Source organism: Caretta caretta, chromosome 3, assembly GCF_965140235.1.
Source record: "Caretta caretta isolate rCarCar2 chromosome 3, rCarCar1.hap1, whole genome shotgun sequence".
Taxonomy (NCBI): domain Eukaryota; kingdom Metazoa; phylum Chordata; order Testudines; family Cheloniidae; genus Caretta; species Caretta caretta.
Genome location: NC_134208.1, coordinates 123405375 through 123424055, shown reverse-complemented (window position 1 = coordinate 123424055; position 18681 = coordinate 123405375). Strand labels below are relative to the sequence as shown.

The 18681-nt window shown below is 39.6% G+C and overlaps 1 protein-coding gene across 4 annotated transcripts in view; it reads left to right on the top strand.

The window, feature by feature from the left end:
• PRKN (parkin RBR E3 ubiquitin protein ligase) overlaps window positions 1–18681 on the top strand; it is a 1262808-nt gene that overhangs the window by 625119 nt on the left and 619008 nt on the right. For 2 of the 4 annotated variants that reach the window (XM_048844065.2, XM_048844068.2), the window contains exon 5: window positions 852–935. The exons of the other annotated variants lie outside the window; for them this stretch is intronic. In XM_048844065.2, coding sequence (XP_048700022.2) covers window positions 852–935 — 84 coding nt within the window. The remainder of the gene's footprint in view (window positions 1–851; window positions 936–18681) is intronic. 4 annotated transcript variants of the gene reach the window in all.

Below are 18681 nucleotides of genomic sequence, written 5' to 3'. Positions count from 1 at the left end.
ATTTCAACAATTTCCATCCCACCGTCAACTCAGCCTGGATCAGTCCACACAAGAGATCCACTTCCTGGACACTACAGTGCTAATAAGCGATGGTCACATAAACACCACCCTGTACCGGAAACCTACTGACCGCTGTACTTACCTACATGCCTCCAGCTTTCATCCAGGAGACATCACACAATCCATTGTCTATAGCCAAGCTCTAAGATACAACCGCATTTGCTCCAATCCCTGAGACAGAGACAAACACCCTATAAGATCTCTATCAAGAGTTCTTAAAATTACAATACCCACCTGCTGAAGTGAAGAAACAGATTGACAGAGCCAGAAGAATACCCAGAAGTCACCTACTTCAGGACAGGCCCAACAAAGAAAGTGTTTTGCCGATACAGACTAACACAGCTACCACTCTGAAATACAAGAAAGTCTCTTTACATTTTCCTGACCTTATTCCATATATCCCCCTCTGAACAACATTGTTGTAATTTTTCCATTTTCAGTCGATCAACTATAGGCTCAGATAAACATTATTCAGACAGAACATGGGTCTTCTGTCGCATTTTTAATCATGATGAAGAAAGTATCCCTGGCTAACTTTAAGCTTTGGGAATACAGAGTTGAGAGTTTGAGTGTTCTTAGGAACACTAGACACAGAACAGAAGGAGCTGCATTTTCTATTAATGATTAAGCTTTAATGACAAATGTCTTTTTGCCACTTTTAGAACCTTTGACTGTATTTTGTTAGCAGAAGAGTAATAAAGTTCCCGTCTAGCAAAGTTCCAATAAAGAGAAACTTGTATATGTTTTATTAACCATTAGATTTAAAAAGTTGTTTGGATTTTATTTTAAAGGGTCCATCTTGCTGGGAGGATGTGCTGATTCCAAACAGAATAGCTGGCACTTGCCAATCCCGAAACTGCCGTGGTGATATAGCGGTAAGATATTGTCAAATGTCATGTTTCTCCAAGACTCAGTGTAATGAGACCATTGCAGAAATAAAGATTTGTAACCATATTAGAAGTACTTGATTAGACATAAATAGTAAATTGCCATAGATTCTATATTTTAAACAGAATTAGTGACTTACACCGGTAATATAACAAAAGTGGGATATCTGTCAGTCACTGCTCAGAAAATAACATTATTGCCCTGTGGAAAATGAGGGAGATTTGTATTTTTTATGAATATATGTACCTCAGTTTACCTGCTTGCTGATATTCTGTCTGACTACATTGATTTAAATCTAAAGGAGCTGTTAAGAGCATTGGTGGATTGGGGGGGGGGGCAAACAGGGGCATTGCACCCCTAAACAATAGACATGGTTTGGGGGGACATGGAGGGTGTTGCTTCCCCTCCCCTCCAACTGCAAGCCTGAGGCAGGAATGTGCAATGTTCTGCAGAGGAGACAGGGGACTACTTCCAGCTTGTGCCCCTGAGGCATGGAGTCAGAATTTTGTTTATAATCAAGAAAAGGAGTACTTGTGGCACCTTAGAGACTAACCAATTTATTTGAGCATAAGCTTTCGTGAGTTGCATCTGATGAAGTGAGCTGTAGCTCACGAAAGCTTATGCTCAAATAAACTGGTTAGTCTCTAAGGTGCCACAAGTACTCCTTTTCTTTTTGCGAATACAGACTAAAACGGCTGTTACTCTGAAACCTGTTTATAATCAAGGTGATTAACAGGTAATTAAGATAAGAAAGGACTATTAGGATGTTTACTAAAGTTAAATGATCTGTTCCAAGCTTGGTGAACTGCAAAAGTAAGTAGCCTAAATGATAGGTTACATCGTTTCAATTGTTGTACTCAAGAGGTGGTAACAAAGTTACTAACATCTTTCTTTGAGAAGATAACTGATTTTTTTAGACAAAGGAAATGCAGTAGATCTAAACTTCCTGGATGTCAGTAAGGCATTTGATACAGTTCCACATTACAAATTATTAGTTACATTGGAGACTATGGGGATTAAGATAAGAACTGAAAGGTGGATAAGGAACTGGTTAAAGGGAAGACTACAACAGGTCATACTGAAAGGTGAGGTCAGGCTGGAGGGAGGTTTCTAGTGGAGTTCCTCAGGGATTTGTCTTGGGACCAACCTTATTTAACATTTTTATTACTGACCGTGGCACAAAAAATGTGAGTGTGCTAATAAAATTTGCAGATGACACAAAGTTGGGAGGTATTGCCAATATCAAGGAGGACTGGAATATCATACAAGAAGATCTGGATGACCTGGTAAACTGGAAGAATAAAAATGGGATGATATTTAATATTGAAAAGTGCAAGGCCATGCAATAAGGATTAACAACAACAAGAATTTTTGCTGTAAACTGGGGATTTATCAGTTGGAAGTCACAGTGGAGGAGAAAGACCTGGTGTATTGGTTGATCACAGGATGACTATGAGCCATCAGTGTGATGCGACTGTGAAAAAGGCTAATGCAGCCCTAAGATGTATCAGGCGAGGATTTCCAGTAGAGACAAGGAAATGTTAGTACCATTAGATGAGGCACTGGTGAGACCTTAATTGGAATACTTAAAGATGAATTCAAACTGGAACAGGTGCAGAGAAGGGCTACTAGGATGATCTGAGGAATGGAAAACCTACCATATGAGAGTAAACTCAAAGAACTTGGCTTGTTTAGCCTAACCAAAAGGGGAGATATGATTGCCCTCTATAAATATATCAGAGGGATAAATACGAGGGAGGGAGAGGAGTTATTTAAGTTAAGTGCCAATGTGGACACAAGAACAAATGGACACAAACTGGCACACCCAGCCGACAGGAGACACTCACGAGAGGTGAGTGCGCCCCTGGTGTCACACCTTGAAAATCACTTTAATGGTCAACCCAGCAGAGTCCAACCCATCAACCTTCAGGGGATGATGTATTTTTCAGTTTTAGATGATCAGTATTGTGGTGCTCTTGTTTTAATCTCTATATTTCAAGAAGATAACATTATCATCTTTCTCGAACCCCATTAGGTTCATGAGACGGAAGTCAAATGGTGCCAGTCATCCCTATCCAGGGCTCTTTCTCTCTCCCTCAGTCTTCCTTTTTGGAACTGTTATACTTTGTATAAATAGTTAAATATTCCCTGTACCAGTTAGAGAAACTGACTCTATAACCTGGTGGTACTCAGCTGGAATGTGGAAAACGCAGGTCCCTGCCCCAAACCAGGTAGAACCTGAGTGTCCCACATATCAGGTGAGTGCCCTAACCACTGGGCTGTTAGCTATTCTGGGGTGTTGTTCCTCTGGGTGGGGGTTGGGGGGTTGTTTGTTTGTTTGTTTACATGGTACATTTCAGAAGGTCTTATTTTCTCTCTGCATCAGAATGAAAACAAATATCAAAACCTTGACACTTTTTGTAAAGCAAAATTCTTGTTTTGTTGCCATTCCTAAAAATAACCATTCACCAGCATTAAGTCCTCTGGAAAAGAGCTTTATTCTGTAAATAATTCAATGTAGTTAAAACCTGCCCCACACTCTCTTTTCAAATACATATACATGTTGCATTTATGAAGTCCGTAGTTCTTATGGGTTTTTTGCCTAACATGAGAAAATATTATACCTTATAATATTTGTGTCATTAATGGCTATAGTTTCCTTGTTAGCTGGGAAGAGGATTTACTAAAGATTTACCTATTTTTTGACAAACTATAATAAACTAATTTCATTTTTGGCATAGATATGTACCACCTCCCTCCTACCAACCTGAGGTTCTGTGATAGTTTAATTATAGTTTGTATATGCTGCTTCAGGGTTCTTATCTCTCTTTTAATGTTTTTCGCTCATTCTGCTTCTTTGTCTTTTTCTTAAGGATGGATGCGTTCAGTGCATTGTTAGCTAAGGGTACTTAGCTAAGGATTCTTTTCAGGTACCCTGTGTATTCTGGTCTGACTCATTTTATGTAGCTGGATTTGCCAGTATAGCTAACAAAGCTGTGTGAAACTTTCTTAATGAAACATAAATGAGATGGAATTTCTTGGGCTTTGTGTTTTGGTACACACCTGTGACCCAGTCCAGGTGCACCTAGTGGTTTATGAACCTCTTAAGAAATCTCAAACTAAGTTTTGGACAGGCCTGAGCTGAAAGGAGACTCAAAGAGCTTGGCTTGTTTAGCCTAACCAAAAGAAGGCTGAGGGGAGCTATGATTGCTCTTTATAAATATATCAGAGGGATAAATACCAGGGAGGGAGAGGAATTATTTAAGCTTAGTAGCAATGTGGACACGAGAACAAATTGATATAAACTTGCCATCAGGAGGTTTAGACTTGAAATTAGATGAAGGTTTCTAACCATCAGAGGAGTGAAGTTCTGGAATAGCCTTCCAAGGGGAGCAGGGGAGGCAAAAGACATATCTGGCTTCAAGACTAAGTTTGATAAGTTTATGGAGGGGATGGTATGATGGGATAGCCTAATTTTGTCAATTAATTGATCTTTGAATATTAGCAGTAAATATGCCCAATGGCCTGTGATGGGATGCTAGATAGGGTGGGATCTGAGTTACTACAAAGAATTCTTTCCTGAGTGTCTGGCTGGTGAGTTTTGCCCACATGCTCAGGGTTTAGCTGATCACCCTATATGGGGTCAGGAAGGAATTTTCCTCTAGGGCAGATTGGCAGAGGCCCTGGGGGTTTTTCACCTTCCTCTGTAGCGGGGAGCACTTGCTGTAGGATTCTCTGCACCTTGAAGTCTTTAAACCATGATTTGAGGACTTCAATAGCTCAGACATAGGTCAGGGGTTTGTTACAGGAGTGGGTAGGTGAGATTCTGTGGCCTGCATTATGCAGGAGGTCAGACTAGACGATCAGAATGGTCCCTTCTGACCTTGAAGTCTATGATTCTATGTTTTTGTAGCTGGCATTATTCTTTGTATGTCTGTCTGTCTTTCAGACTTTTATTTGTATTGTAGTTACACCTAGAAGGCCTAGGTTTCTGAGTGGTAGCCGTGTTAGTCTGTATCAGCAAAAACAATGAGGAGTCCTTGTGGCACTTTAGAGTCTAAACAAATTTATTTGGGCAAAAGCTTTCGTGGGCTATAACCCACTTCATCAGGTGCATGGAGTGAAAAAAAAAGGAGGCAGGTATAAATATACAGCACATGAAAAGATGGGAGATGCCTTACCAAGGTGTGTGTGGGGGGGTCAGTGCTAATGAGGCCAATTCAATCATGGTGGATGTGGCCCATTCCCAACAGTGGTCAAGAAGGCATGAGTATCAACAGAGGGAAAATTATTTTTTGTAGTGACCCAGCCAGTCCCATTCTTTATTCAGGCCTATCTGTGACAAAAACTTAGCCTCAACTACCATGTATAAATTTGCCTTCATGGCATAGGAGATAGTTGTATTACCAAGATAAAACTACTGCTTTAGTACCAGCTCTGATGTCATTGATAGTTCACAAAGTGTTTTGAACTGCTGCACCCATGTTGTTCAAAGGCCTGTGCGAAGTAACATGTTGTGATCCCTCCTTATCTGTTATCAGTTAGATCTACTTCCACATAGACATCTCTGTGTGCTACCTACCTGCCTGTATTCTTGCTTAGACAGTGGAAGAATTCCTTTCCTATTCACAGGGCTCTGTACTTTTAGTGATTTCCTACATGGATCAGCAATCCAGGAGATGAAACTGAAGCTCCATTTTCCAAATAGAGAACAGGGAATGGCAGTTAGAGACTTCAGTCTCTGTCTACTTTTGGCTTCTTGTGGGACATGGCAATCAGAGATTGTGTCGTATCTGGTAGGTGAGGTGAGTGCATCTGGTATTGGATCCACATGCCCAAACTCGTTCTGTCTGCTGAGACTTCCAACAAATGCATGTACCCAATTCAGTTACACCCATCCACTGGGAACTGAATTTAGTACACCAAACAGCTATTGCTACCACTTGGCTTGGATTTGTATCAGCAGAAGATGATATTCTATATCTCGTTATGGATCCCCTGAGGTATCCAGTTTCCCACAAAAGTTTTTAAAGTAACTTTATTTAGATTAGTTTATGTTCTAGGGGTTACCACTGACAAATCAGGACATGAACATACTGAGTATTTTAAAATTCTGTCCAATCCTTGTGGTGTTCGCTTTTTTAATTGAAGCAAGACTTTTGAAGCAAGTACATGAAGACAGTTGTGATTCCTGTTTCTTGTGGGAGAGTTGCAAGAGCTGCATGAAGGTGTACTTTTTTAACATAGCATCTTAATTAAAAAGATCTGGACTGTAGATTCACACATCACCACAGCATTCTAGGATTTTAAATTATGATATTGGATGGATGGGCCATTCATTTTACTCTGTGGAAGAAAGTTGTAGGATTTGACCAACTTCACCAATGGCCTACGCAGCCATAGCTACAATGATTTCATAGAGCTGTTCCTGCACCATTGTCTTCTAGATACCTTCTAGCTGGGGCCAGTAACCTTGAAGCCTATTTGTCTGGTTATTTAACATTAAAATATTTTTAAATCTACTTTTATTTAAATATTTATAATCAGAGACAAAACTTTTCAATTTTGTGGAGGAAGAATTTGAATGTTTGCCCACACAAAGGCAGCCAGGAGCACTTCCTCTGTCTACCAAAAATTAGACAGTGATATTACATAGCTACATCTGTATTTTGTGCTCATTGTGTATAGGGAAAACTGTTGGTGCTTCAATTAAATGGGTAAAAAGTAGTGTGGAAAAAGGCAGAATGAGTATTTAACTGATTACGCAATGTTATAAACCAGTGAAATCTAGTTGATGACCTCTGTTTCCAATATTCTCCAATTAAATGGCTTTTTTTAAAAGCCAAATCTTTCAGACTTGGATGCTAACGGCTAAGCATTTAAATCCATACTAAGGCACCTTAAGTGATTTTCAGGGAAGCTTGATTAATTTTGGCTTCCAGTGAATCCATTTCCATTCAGTGATAGAAATGTTATTTTTTTCAGTCTTTCACTCCATGTTGGGTAGTGCATGAGGTAGTCTTTTTGCCCACTCCTACTTTATGTTGGATGGTGGTGTTCATAGCAGAAACAATATTTCTGTAATGCCTTGTCATTGATGCAGATCTTCCTTTTCCTAGCCATGTGCTTCTGATTGTCATGATGATGGACTTAATGAAAGAAGAAAGCAAGATTCCTCTGTCTTTTTAGTGGAATAGCTTCTGCAGCCCATTTGTCACTCTTTCTGATGGATGAGTAATGAAGAATTCTAAGGACTGTTGCCAGAAATTAGGAACTTTAATTTTGTTAGATAGAAATATGAAAATACAGTAATTGACAACATTCAAAAGGATAGAAATGAGAAGTTCAATTTAAAGTGAAGTAAAATATTTCAACTTTCAGCAGTGATTCCATGAGTGCCTTAATGATGCAATGGATTGTAATGCAGGATATATGTTCCAGTGTACTCAAAAATATGAAAAGTATTTGATTCATTTTCATGGCTCACTTGCTCAGTATAGACTAAAATGAACTTATTTTCATATGATCTACTGAATGTATTTATTGTGCTTTTGATTCCAAGATATGAGTCTTTGGCGCAAAAGAAATAGCAAATGAGAATTTGCTAATGCTTTGCTATAATATACAGTAATTAAGGGCAACTAGAATGCATAAAAGATAAATAATACACCTTTAACATAACTATTCATGACTGACTGCTCTCTCTTTCCATGAAACTGGCAGGTTCCAAGAGCCAATCATACAAAGTTTGTCTTTTATCCTCCTCAAAATTACACTGTTACACTGCTGTAATATTCTTCTCAGTCTTTCTTCTAGTTCAGGAAAGTTTTAAGCTATGTGACCTGACAGTATCTCTGTATTGGGTCTTAAGTTGTAGGGTGCTATCCTGAGAAAGGTGAGAGCGCACACAAGTTCATAAAAAAGAAAGTTTGGATGCAGACTTGGCCCTTGCAAACGATGCATCCACTGAGCTCCAAGATTTTTCTCCTGAGTTGCTGTAGTTGTGCTGGACTCTGATAATGCTATTACTGTGCAACACACCAAACCTGTGTAAAAAAACCTCCACATTACTCCAAGGAGAGAGCATAAGTGTAGTTCATCTTCTTGTGCTGCTGATTCACAGACACATTTTGCTTTGAGATGGATGAGTGGAAAGTGACACACCCTGACATCTTTAGAACTATTTCATTGACCAGGAATCCTTCCTAAATAAGGAAGAAACTCCATCTTTCATGAGCTATCTGATGGCATATTCAATCAGGAGCACAGAACATTTATTTTAAAGAGAAGATTGCATCCATCAAGAGTTCCTCTGGTTTTGTTTTTTCCTTTCTCTGTTCTTTTTCTTGAATAGTTTGAGTAAAAACCTATGGAAATTATCTTCTAGTCTCTAGGCTTTACTCTTCCTTGAGGGTAATTGAGTTAAAAGCTTGAATTGCTTTTGAGCCTTTGTCGTTTATCTAAGCAGCCAGAGGTGACCTTGTCCAACGCAGAATGCAACCCTTGCTTGAGCATCTAAGTCCCAAAAAACGTGTGAAAACTTTATTGATAGTTGGCCATTGAAGTTAATTAGTGCAAATGGTTTAGGAAGTGCTGCTGCTGAGCAGAAGAAATGTGTTCTGTGGCTCATAAGTCCTTCCAGTCCTATGCCTGCATACTGAATTTTTAGGACACTTCTTATAGTTAGAAGTTGAGCAAGCTGATTCCATAGATACATAGCCAGATGCTTGTTTCCTTATACAGGAGTGTATGCCTCTGTCTTTCTCAACTGCCCTGTAATCATTAAAGGGGTGAAGAGCTGATTTGTGACATTATATTCCTTAACTCATTACTGACCAATTGTTTTCTTTTTCACCAGAGTAGGAAAATCAACAGAAATTTGTCATGTTCTTTAAAAGGGGAGGACCCATTCAGTTCTCCCATTCTGGTTTCTATTTGCCAGTTACTTTACTAGGCTTCCTCATGAGTGGTCCCTAGTGAGAGGCTTGCATCAGTCTAACCAAAGGCCAAGGGAACTGTGAGTCACATTTGGAGAGAGAGACTCATAGATAAACTTGTTCTCTTTAGAAGGGCAGAAAGACATTTTTCTTTCCTTTTTATTATTTATTTTTGTATTATTGTAGGACCACATCATGCCAGGCACTGTACAAACACAACAAAAAGACAGTATCTGCCCCAAAGAGCTTACAATCTAAGTATAGGAAAAGAGACACCAAATGGGTACAGACAGATGGGGGAGTACAAGGAAGTAGTAAGACAGCATTGTTCAGCATGACAGGCAGTGGTCTCAGGACACCAGCAACCTAATCATTGTCAAGTTTTTTGTAGGCATTAGAGCAAATTACAGTTTCATGGAGGGTTTTGAAGGAGTTAGTTTTGCAGATGTTTACAGGGAGATTCTCCCAAGCACGAGGGGCAGCATGAGAGAAAGCATGAAGGTGCTTGTTTGAAAATTTAATAAGTGGGTGATGGAGGCTGACATCGTGGATTGATTGGAAGCAGCAGTGAACTTATCAATACTGAATGGCTCAGGTGAGTGTGTGCCCTGAAGGGCACTGAAAGTGAAGACAAGTAGCTTATGTTTGACATGATAGAGAAGAGTGAATCAGTAAAGGGACAAAGATAGAGGTGACATTGTCAAAGTTACAGGCCATGAAAATGATCTTTGTAGCAGCATTCTGAATGGATATGAGCAAGGTAAGATTGCATTTATCAAAGCTAGAGAAAAGGATGGGACCATAAACAAGACATGCGATGATGAGAGCCTGGATGAGAGTCTTAGCTGCCTGGATGGATAGAAAAGGCCGTATCTTAGAGATGTTATTCAAGGAGAATCTGCAAGAATTAAACAGGGACTGGATGTGAGACATTAGAGAGAAGTCCAAATTGAAGATGTCACTCAGGTTATGGGCCTGAGTGACAGGTAGAGTGATCCACAGTGACTGAGAAAGGAGATGGTAAGGAGGGTTTCTTGGTGGGGGTGGAGAATAAGAGCTCTGTTTCAATCATCTTGAGCTTGAGCTGATGGCTAGACATCCATGACGAGATGTCAGAGAGAAACAGACAGAGATTTTTGTTTGGAGAGAAAGAACAGGTCTGGAGTAGAGAGGTAGGCCTGTAAATCGTCCACCTGGTAGTTGGTTTTGTGTTTGTGGATGTGATTACCCAGAAATAAGGTTTAGAGGGAGAAGAGAAGGGGACCAAGGGCAGAGCCCTGTGAAACTCCCATAGAAAGCTGGAAGGGAGGGAAGAGGAGGCTCCTCTGAAGGACACACTGAAGGAGTGAATAGAGAAGTAGGAGGAAAACCAGGAGATGGCAGGATCACTGAAGCTAAGGGAAGACAAGATTTCAAGAAGAGCATGATTGACTGTGCTGAAGGCAGCTGATGGGTCAAGGAGGATGAAGATGGAGTAGTGGTTCTGAGATTTGGCTAAGAAGCGGCTGTTGGAGACTTTGCCCGAGAGTAGTTTCAGTGGTGTGCAAGGGTTGGAAGCCAGATTAGAGAGGGTCTGGGATGGAACTGTTATAGAAGAACTCCGGACACTGATTGCAAACAGTGTGTTCCCTGAGCTTAGAGATGAAAGGTAGAAGGGAGATGGGGCAGTAGTTAGAGAGGCAAGTGCAGTCAAGAGTGGGTTTATTTAAAATGGTCTCTTTAAATATTTCTTTAATCTTTTTTTTAAAAGTCTTTAAATTTGCCCCTAAATGTTCTTGGTATTAAGTACAAAGATTAATTGCTCCAAGGTTACCCAAAATATCTTAGATTCTCATTATGTCATGAAGATGGTGTAGTTAATAAACTCCCTGTAGTTGAGCTTGGACTAGATGTCATTTCAAATATAAGGGTTTTCATTGAATCATTTTATGGAGACAAACTGTTTAAACAACTCAGTGAAACCTCACATTATATCATACCACACAGTTAAAAATCAGCACACTTTTTCTAAAGCCCATTTAAATGGATCAACCCTAGTAGCTCAAGGACAACATAAAATGGACTGTTTATCAACTAATTTCAAACCAAATTTGAGTCAGAGCTACTGCAGCTCTCTTGTGGTTTTGCACAGTAATGGTAATTAAAACATATGGTTGCTGCTGAAAGTGTACAGCTGTTGCATGGACTTGAACAGAAATTGTAGATACTCTACCTCACATGAAATTTACTTACTATTCTGCTTTGGGATTAATGTTTGCTTTTTTGGGGAGTGATTGGGACTGTAATTTTTGATACACCTATAATTAATTAATTTATATCTTAAGGTGCAAACTGCCTCTGTCTTACACTAAATATCTTCTTATAATTCAATGCATAAATTTCCTATCTTTTTCAGGTAAAATATGAACTGTACAAATCTCTTATTGTAATTCTCTAAAATGTAAAGATGAACACTGTATGAAAAATGCTATCATGTAACAGAGTAAACTCCTGATCCTGAAAGGAAGGACTGCATTGCATCTCAATTTAAGTCAGGCAGTTATTAAGCAACCTTCTTCCGTTTATTGAAGTTTAAGCTAGTCAAAAGGTCATCAAGAATCACTGACAGTTTAGCTTTTTGAGTAGGTGACTAAGGAGAAAAAACTATGACCTTGCTGAGAACTGCAGTGGAGTAATTCAGATAGAACAGGGTCACTAGACCACATATTAGAGGATGCATCAAACGCCCAGAGAGATTTGCCTAGTCCTGGAGGCAAAATACAGAACATATTTTGTTTGGACCCTTAAGATCATATGAGCTGGATTATTGTCTAGATCTGCTCTTGAGACACTATCACCTGATATGCAGAAAGAATTCCTATGTGTCTGACAGGGATAAAGTCAGTTGTAGAAGGGTCAGACATGGTTGTAGGGTCAGTTATGGTTTGCACCATTTTGTGCACAGAATAATGAGAATAAATATCATGGAAATGTAAATTTACAATTTGGTGTATGGTTCACAGCTGTACTCTTGGTGGACCAAAGTTCTGTTCAGGAATATCAAATTCAAGATATCAGCAGTCCATTATTAGTATAGCCAAATTGCATTTCCATTTTCTAGATTAAGGATCTGTGGAGTAGCAGCTGCTCCAAGCCCCAAACTATATGTTATGCTTTGAAGGAAAAAGTTCCAAAAGAAGTAACGGGACTTTTAGGGAGGCTCCTGCATTTCACAGAAGAATAAGAATCATTAAATGTCAATTTCCTATTCTAATCAACCTGTATTGCATAGCATACTGCCATGCCCAGTGCAAAGTATAGTGGAAGTTCCTGTTTTCCAATAATGTAAAGTTTATTTTTGCCCCCAAATATATTTATGATCGAGTGATAGGCTACTTTTTCTTTATAACAATGTGTGTATACATATATTGAGCATGTAACTGTACAAGTATGAAACTAAAATATTAGATGCCAATTTAATGGAACCTAACTAAACATATCAAAGTGTGTGTGTGTATTGACAGGTTTTGGGATTCATCGTAAACATTTTTCCTTCTCATCCTTTTCTCACCTTTCCATTGGGTGTTACTATGATCACGCTAGCCTCATATTATATGCTTCTTCCTTTCTCCTGCTATTTTAGGTTTGTTCTTCATTATTTTATTCATACACATTTTGTGCATCTCAAGGTACAGCTGTCATATATGAAGACTTAAGAAAAATGTATTCCTGGCTATAGAAAATTATCCCTAAATTGAGAACAATATGCAGAGGCTGGATGAAAATAGTAAGGATTACTCATTATAAATGGATGGAGTAGATGTTCTGAGATTTGTAGAGACTAAGGACACAATTTTTGAGCTTAGATGCATAAGTATAAGCACTTAATTCAGTCGTTAGGGACTTAAATGCCTGGCTCACAACTCAAATTTAAGTCAATGGGAATTGTATATGCTTGGCATCTTTAGAATACTTATTTACAGTAAATGTGTAAATATGGAGATAGGTATATAACTTCAGATTTTTTTAAAGGCCCCAAATGCCCTCTCATCTAAATAAAACTTGGGATTTGATTCATGGATTTTAAGTCCAGAAGGGACCAATATGACTGTCTAGTTTGACTTCTTGTATAACACAAACCATAGAACGTTACTTAGAAATTTCTGCATCAAGCCCATAATTTGTTTGAGGTATTGGACATCTTTTAGAAAGGTGTCCAGTCTTGAGTTACAGACTAAAAGCAATGAAGAATCAGCCATTCTTCTGTTGGTTAACTACCTACACAGCAAAAAATTTGAACCTTTATTTCTAGTTTGAAATTTTTTAGCTTCAGCTTCCAACATTTGGTCTTATTATGCCTTTTTTTACTAGATTAAAGATAGATTTCTGGTAAAAATATTTTCTCCATGTAGGTACTTGTATATTGTGATCTTCTTAACTTTCTGTTGGGTAAACTAGATAGATTGAACAAACTGTGAGGCATATTTTCCAGACTTGGGTTCATTCTTGAGCTCTTTTCTGAACTGTACAGAATTTTTCAACATCCTTTTTGCAGTGTGGACACCCAAAGTGGATATGCTCTTCCAGTAATGGTCACACTAATGCCTAGAAAGAGGTAATGCCACTTTCCTACTTCCACTTGATATTCTCCTGCTTATGCATCCAAGGATCACATTAACTCTTTTAGCTACAGCATTATACCAGGTGAGTATACTCAGCTGGTGATCCACCATGACCTCTTGTTGTTTTCAGCTTCCAAAATTGGCCTTTTAAAAGCACCGACTAATTCTGTTTTAACAAATGAAATGAGATTGTTCATTTGCACTTAGGGAACTATCAATTTTTAGCTCAGCAATCATCTTTAGTCAACAAAACGAGGCTGATTGTAGAATTACATCAAATTAGTTGGAATGCTGGAAATGGCCCACCTTGATTATCACTACAAAAGGTTTTTTCGCCACTGCTCTCCTGCTGGTAATAGCTCACTTTAAATGATCACTCTCATTACATTGTGTATGGTAACACCCATTGTTTCATGTTCTCTATGTATATAAATCTCCCCACTGTATTTGCCACTGAATGCATTCGATGAAGTGAGCTGTAGCTCACGAAAGCTTATGCTTAAATAAATTTGTTAGTCTCTAAGGTGCCACAAGTACTCCTTTTCTTTCAGAGGCAGAGTCATTCATGCCAATGTCTATCATAACAAACAAATCCTTGTCTGCAGTCTTCAGAATCTTGTCTGGTCCTTTGTGACAATTATTGTTTTCATTCCAGGTAAGCTATTCTAAGATAGCTCATAGTCCTTTTGCTCTCAGCAAAATATTGTATGTACTCTCCTTAATATCAAGTCCCTGATGAAGATTTTCTGTCTTTGGATGGTATGTGGCTTTCTTTTGGGCATGATTAATGTCCTCAAGGATTGTGCTGAGCATCTCTCCTCAGGTGTGTCCTGTGGGTATCCGTGTTCTTTTCTCTTTAGTTGAATCCTCCAGTACCTTGAATCTTCCAGTACCTTCTCTGTGGCTGCTGCACTAAATACCTGAAAGTGGTTAGATACCTCCATATGTGTTGCGATTTCTCCTCCTCATTTGTTCATAAACTGTCAATCCTCTTTTGTTTTCCACTCTCTCCTGTTTTCTTGAGATGAACTTATTCTCCAGTTGAGTCGTGAATGGTGCTACCTGTCCCTAGTGGTTCAAAAGCTGTTCTGCCTCTTGTGCTATGCAGAGTCTGGATCTCCAATCTTCTCCTCCAGTAAAGCCATCAACGTGCACTTTGTGGTGCAAGGTCTCTATCTTCAGGGGACAGAATATAGCACATCCTTAACAGCTCACAATAACTATTCCATTCCTGGCCATCCTTGCTCCTGCAGAAAAAAGTTCCTGCACTCCATCCTGCAAACCCCCTCAGAAATTTTCCTGTTCGCCTCCTTGGTTATTCCCTTGGCAACTGACTTAAATACTTAACCTTGTTGGTTAGCTCTGCCTCCTTACTAATGGGGAGTCATTAACAACTCCTGCTTCAAACACCTGGTCTGATCAAAGACTGAATGGCCACAGTCACATGGTCCTCACAGATATCCAAACACATGATTCACCAAGTCCTAGGATCCACAGCTACTCCTTAGAAACCCTTCCTTCATTACACATCTCAGATTTGCTCTTTTGAGCTCCAGACCCTAGTATTTGTCTCCACATCAGGCCAGAGTAGAATTATCCTTCTCTAATAGTAAACTTGCCAAGTCTAAGTAGAAAACTTAGTGGCACCATCAAAATATGCACATTCCATAATTGAGTGACTGTTTTCATATTACTGTAATTCACCTCTTACTTGGCACGTTGCTTGTGGTTATTGTTTCACGTCTAAATTTATCGTGTAAGTTCTTCAAGTCAGGGAGCACGTCATGCCTTTCTGTTTGCTATGGGAAACATCTAGTACATTTTTGGGTGCTATATAAATAATAGAAAATAATAACTCTTCTTCAGGCTTAGAATAGAAGGAAACTCTTAACCTTTTTCTTCATATTCCTTCCTTTCCATTACTGCCCTTCAGAGTTTGCATTATAAATTAGGGATTAATCCAGTTTATCATATACTTATTTTAAAAATGCAATTTTCAGAGTGAGCATGGTGAAACAGCATTACTTATTAAAATACAATATAACAATTTTTGTAACAAAACATAGTCTCTGTGACGTAAAATTATGGCAGCTTCTTAAACCAGATCTTGAAAAGGAAAATGATTTAAATCTCATAAAAGATAATATTGGCCTTTTTCATACTTACTGAAGCACTTTGAGGCCATCACTTTCACTCTTCAGGCACTGTTAACCTCTTTCTTGTACAATATTAATAACATCCCTGACATCCATGTGAGTAAGAAGAATATTCTGTAGCAACAGGTGAGCTCTGTCTATCAAAATAAAGCACCACTCTCTCTAGGCCCATCATCTTAATTCTTGCTTTAACACTTCTAAATATCTTGGGGCATCAAAGGAAGTCAGGACTGGAATCCCCCCCCCCCAAAAAAAAAACCCATCCAGTTGCTTTGGAAAAATATAAATTTAAATTATTCAGGTTAAACCAGACAAAACTGGGGCAAATGTTCAATTCCCCTATTCTGTAGTGACTATTGTGGCTCTAAGAACCTTTCAATGCCAACTGGAGAAGGGTTCCCTGTTCTGCAACAGGAACTCTTGTCAGGCCTGGCCTACTTCTTATACCCCACACACTAATTTCTTAGTATTTATCCAAAAAGGGTCACGTAAGGTATCTAATAAAAGCTTTTATCATACTGATCTTCATAATCATTGTGAGATGTATGTACAGATTATATTTAAGTGCTTGTATGTATTGAAAATATGTTTAGAGACTCTGTCAGAGGCAGGGCTGACAAACAGGTTTCTTTCAGACAGGAAATAAGATGTGTATCTCTCTGTCAGCTGTATATTAAGAATTCATAGATATTTAGGTCAGAAGGGACCATTATGAACATCTAGTCTGACCTCCTGCACAACGCAGCTTGTAAGTCAATACAGTGAAAGCCCCATCTGGATACGGACTAAACAGGAATATATGAAGATACCTTGGAGCCAGCATCCCAGGAAAGAACCACGGGGAGCCATCCTGGTGATACCAGTCAGCTCTGTGTTCTTGGGGAACCAGGGCGCAGTATCTAGCCTGTCTGACTCATGAAAGACACCCCTACTCCCCACCAGCCTCTGCTTGAGCCAAAACCGATCAGAGAAAAGACTTGCAGAGAGCCGTGAAGAGTGCTGGGGGAGACACCTAGACGCCTCCTGACAAGAGTGACAAGATTAAGGAATCTCCAGGAGCATACAGAATGGAGAACAGGGGCAACTCCCCTAGCCTCATCTGCATGAAAGATGGGACAGGGAGACATCTCCATTAGCATACAGAATGGAAAAGAGAAATTCCAACGCAGGAACCGCACTGAACTCTGGGACCAGATGCAGGGAAGCACAGCATCCTGGGGGATCTCTGCTCCAGATGTTAATGAACCTATGCCTGCACACACCCAGCTCAGCAGTTATCAGACCAATTCTCGTAATGAATCCTTGATTGATATCCAAAATACTGAAGCAGCCTAATTGCATTGTGAGCTCCCTGAAAGGAACATCATCCATAGTCAAGAGTGATCAGCTCCTATTTTCTAGCCTAAAGAAAACCCTTGAGTCATCAGTTTACCCATAAACAAATCTAGTGTTCTCCCTTGAACCATTGTATTGACTCTACAAAAACCCCTACCTATGCCCAAGTAAGTGGTCTGATGTTTGGATCCAAACTATGCATCAGTTCCACTGGCACTTCATCTTCTCCTGACTGATCGTGCTGGGGGCTCTGCCTGTTTCCAGCACTCAGGACCCGAAGCTACCACCATCACCTGGGAACCCCGACCAGTTCAAGCTTCATGGAAGTGGTGAGGTTCCCCCTCTTTTTCTCTCTCTCTCTCTCTCTCTCTCTCTCTCTGTTTTCCTTTCTACCTCAGGTATTAGCCTTTAATAATGTAGGTTATGTTGGTTTAGGCTCTCCTTGTGTAGTTATCACTATTATCCAATAAATAACTTTTATGGTTAAGCTGGTTGCTTCTCTCTCTCTCTGAACTTTACTCTTTTGTGTTTTTAGCTTCCCCATTCACTCTGCAGCAATGCTTCTTTTACCTAAGCTAAAGATCCCTGTAGCGCCCAAAATACTGTGGGGTTTGCTCATCTAGTGGGTTACTACCAGTATAATTGTAACGTGAGAGTGGGGATAGGGACGTGCTGAACCTATGTCATATAAGGGTGGCAGCTTGAAAGTGCTGCTTGACCCAGTCCATTGAGTCCAGGGACATATGAGGGGGTCAGCTTGAGAGTGCTGATTGACCCGGTCCACTCAGACTTGCTGTGTGTGTGTCCATCTGATTCTGGGGCTGGAGGAACCCAGCCCTGGGGAACCTAGGTCCTGCAGGATAGCTCCACTGGGAAGGGACTTGCAGAAGGGAGAAGTAGAGCTCCATATGAACACACAAGTAATACACTGATAGAATTACAGACTTCCTGTTATGCTATACAAAGCACACGGGATCTTTTATAGGAGTGAAGGCAAATACGCCATATTTATTGAAAATACAACAGCATATGCTTTTCAGTCACACACACATACACATCATGCGCACACACACATACACAAGTCCTGCAGATGTTCTTTATAGTTACCAGTCTGTTACAGCTTAAGTCAATCTAATGGCCAGTTAGACTGAAGACGAGTGAGGAGCAGGGCTCTGTCGGTCGCGATCCGATGCTCCGAGGCTTTGCAGGACAGAACCCAGAGTTCCATGGCAAAACACCCTGTCTTTATAGTTGTAAATTCCCATTTGAGTCCATGCATTTTGCAATGTCATCCTGTAATCATTAGTTCTTAAGTGGTGTTAATCTTGGGATTTTTTCTGCTGTTATCATTTATTTGTTGTCGCGCCTTCGGGGGTGCCTGCCTCACCTCTGAGGTCGTCAATGCTGCTAACATGTTTAGCATGGATACCATGGATATTTTCTGATTGTCTCATGCTGTTTCCAAGTCTCTCACTTTTTCTTGACCATCTGGACATTTGTGATGGCTTTTACACCTATCTTTTCCTGATGCATGCATTCCTCATTCACACAAACAATCTCTCACAGAGAAGACAGCAGTATTTTATATTCAGCAGAATACATTGTAAATTAAACTTCACTAAATCTTGTGGTCAAAACAGTTTACATTGTGTCTCAGGCCTTTAACATTGCTTTATCTAATTAAGATAGACACAATACAAGATC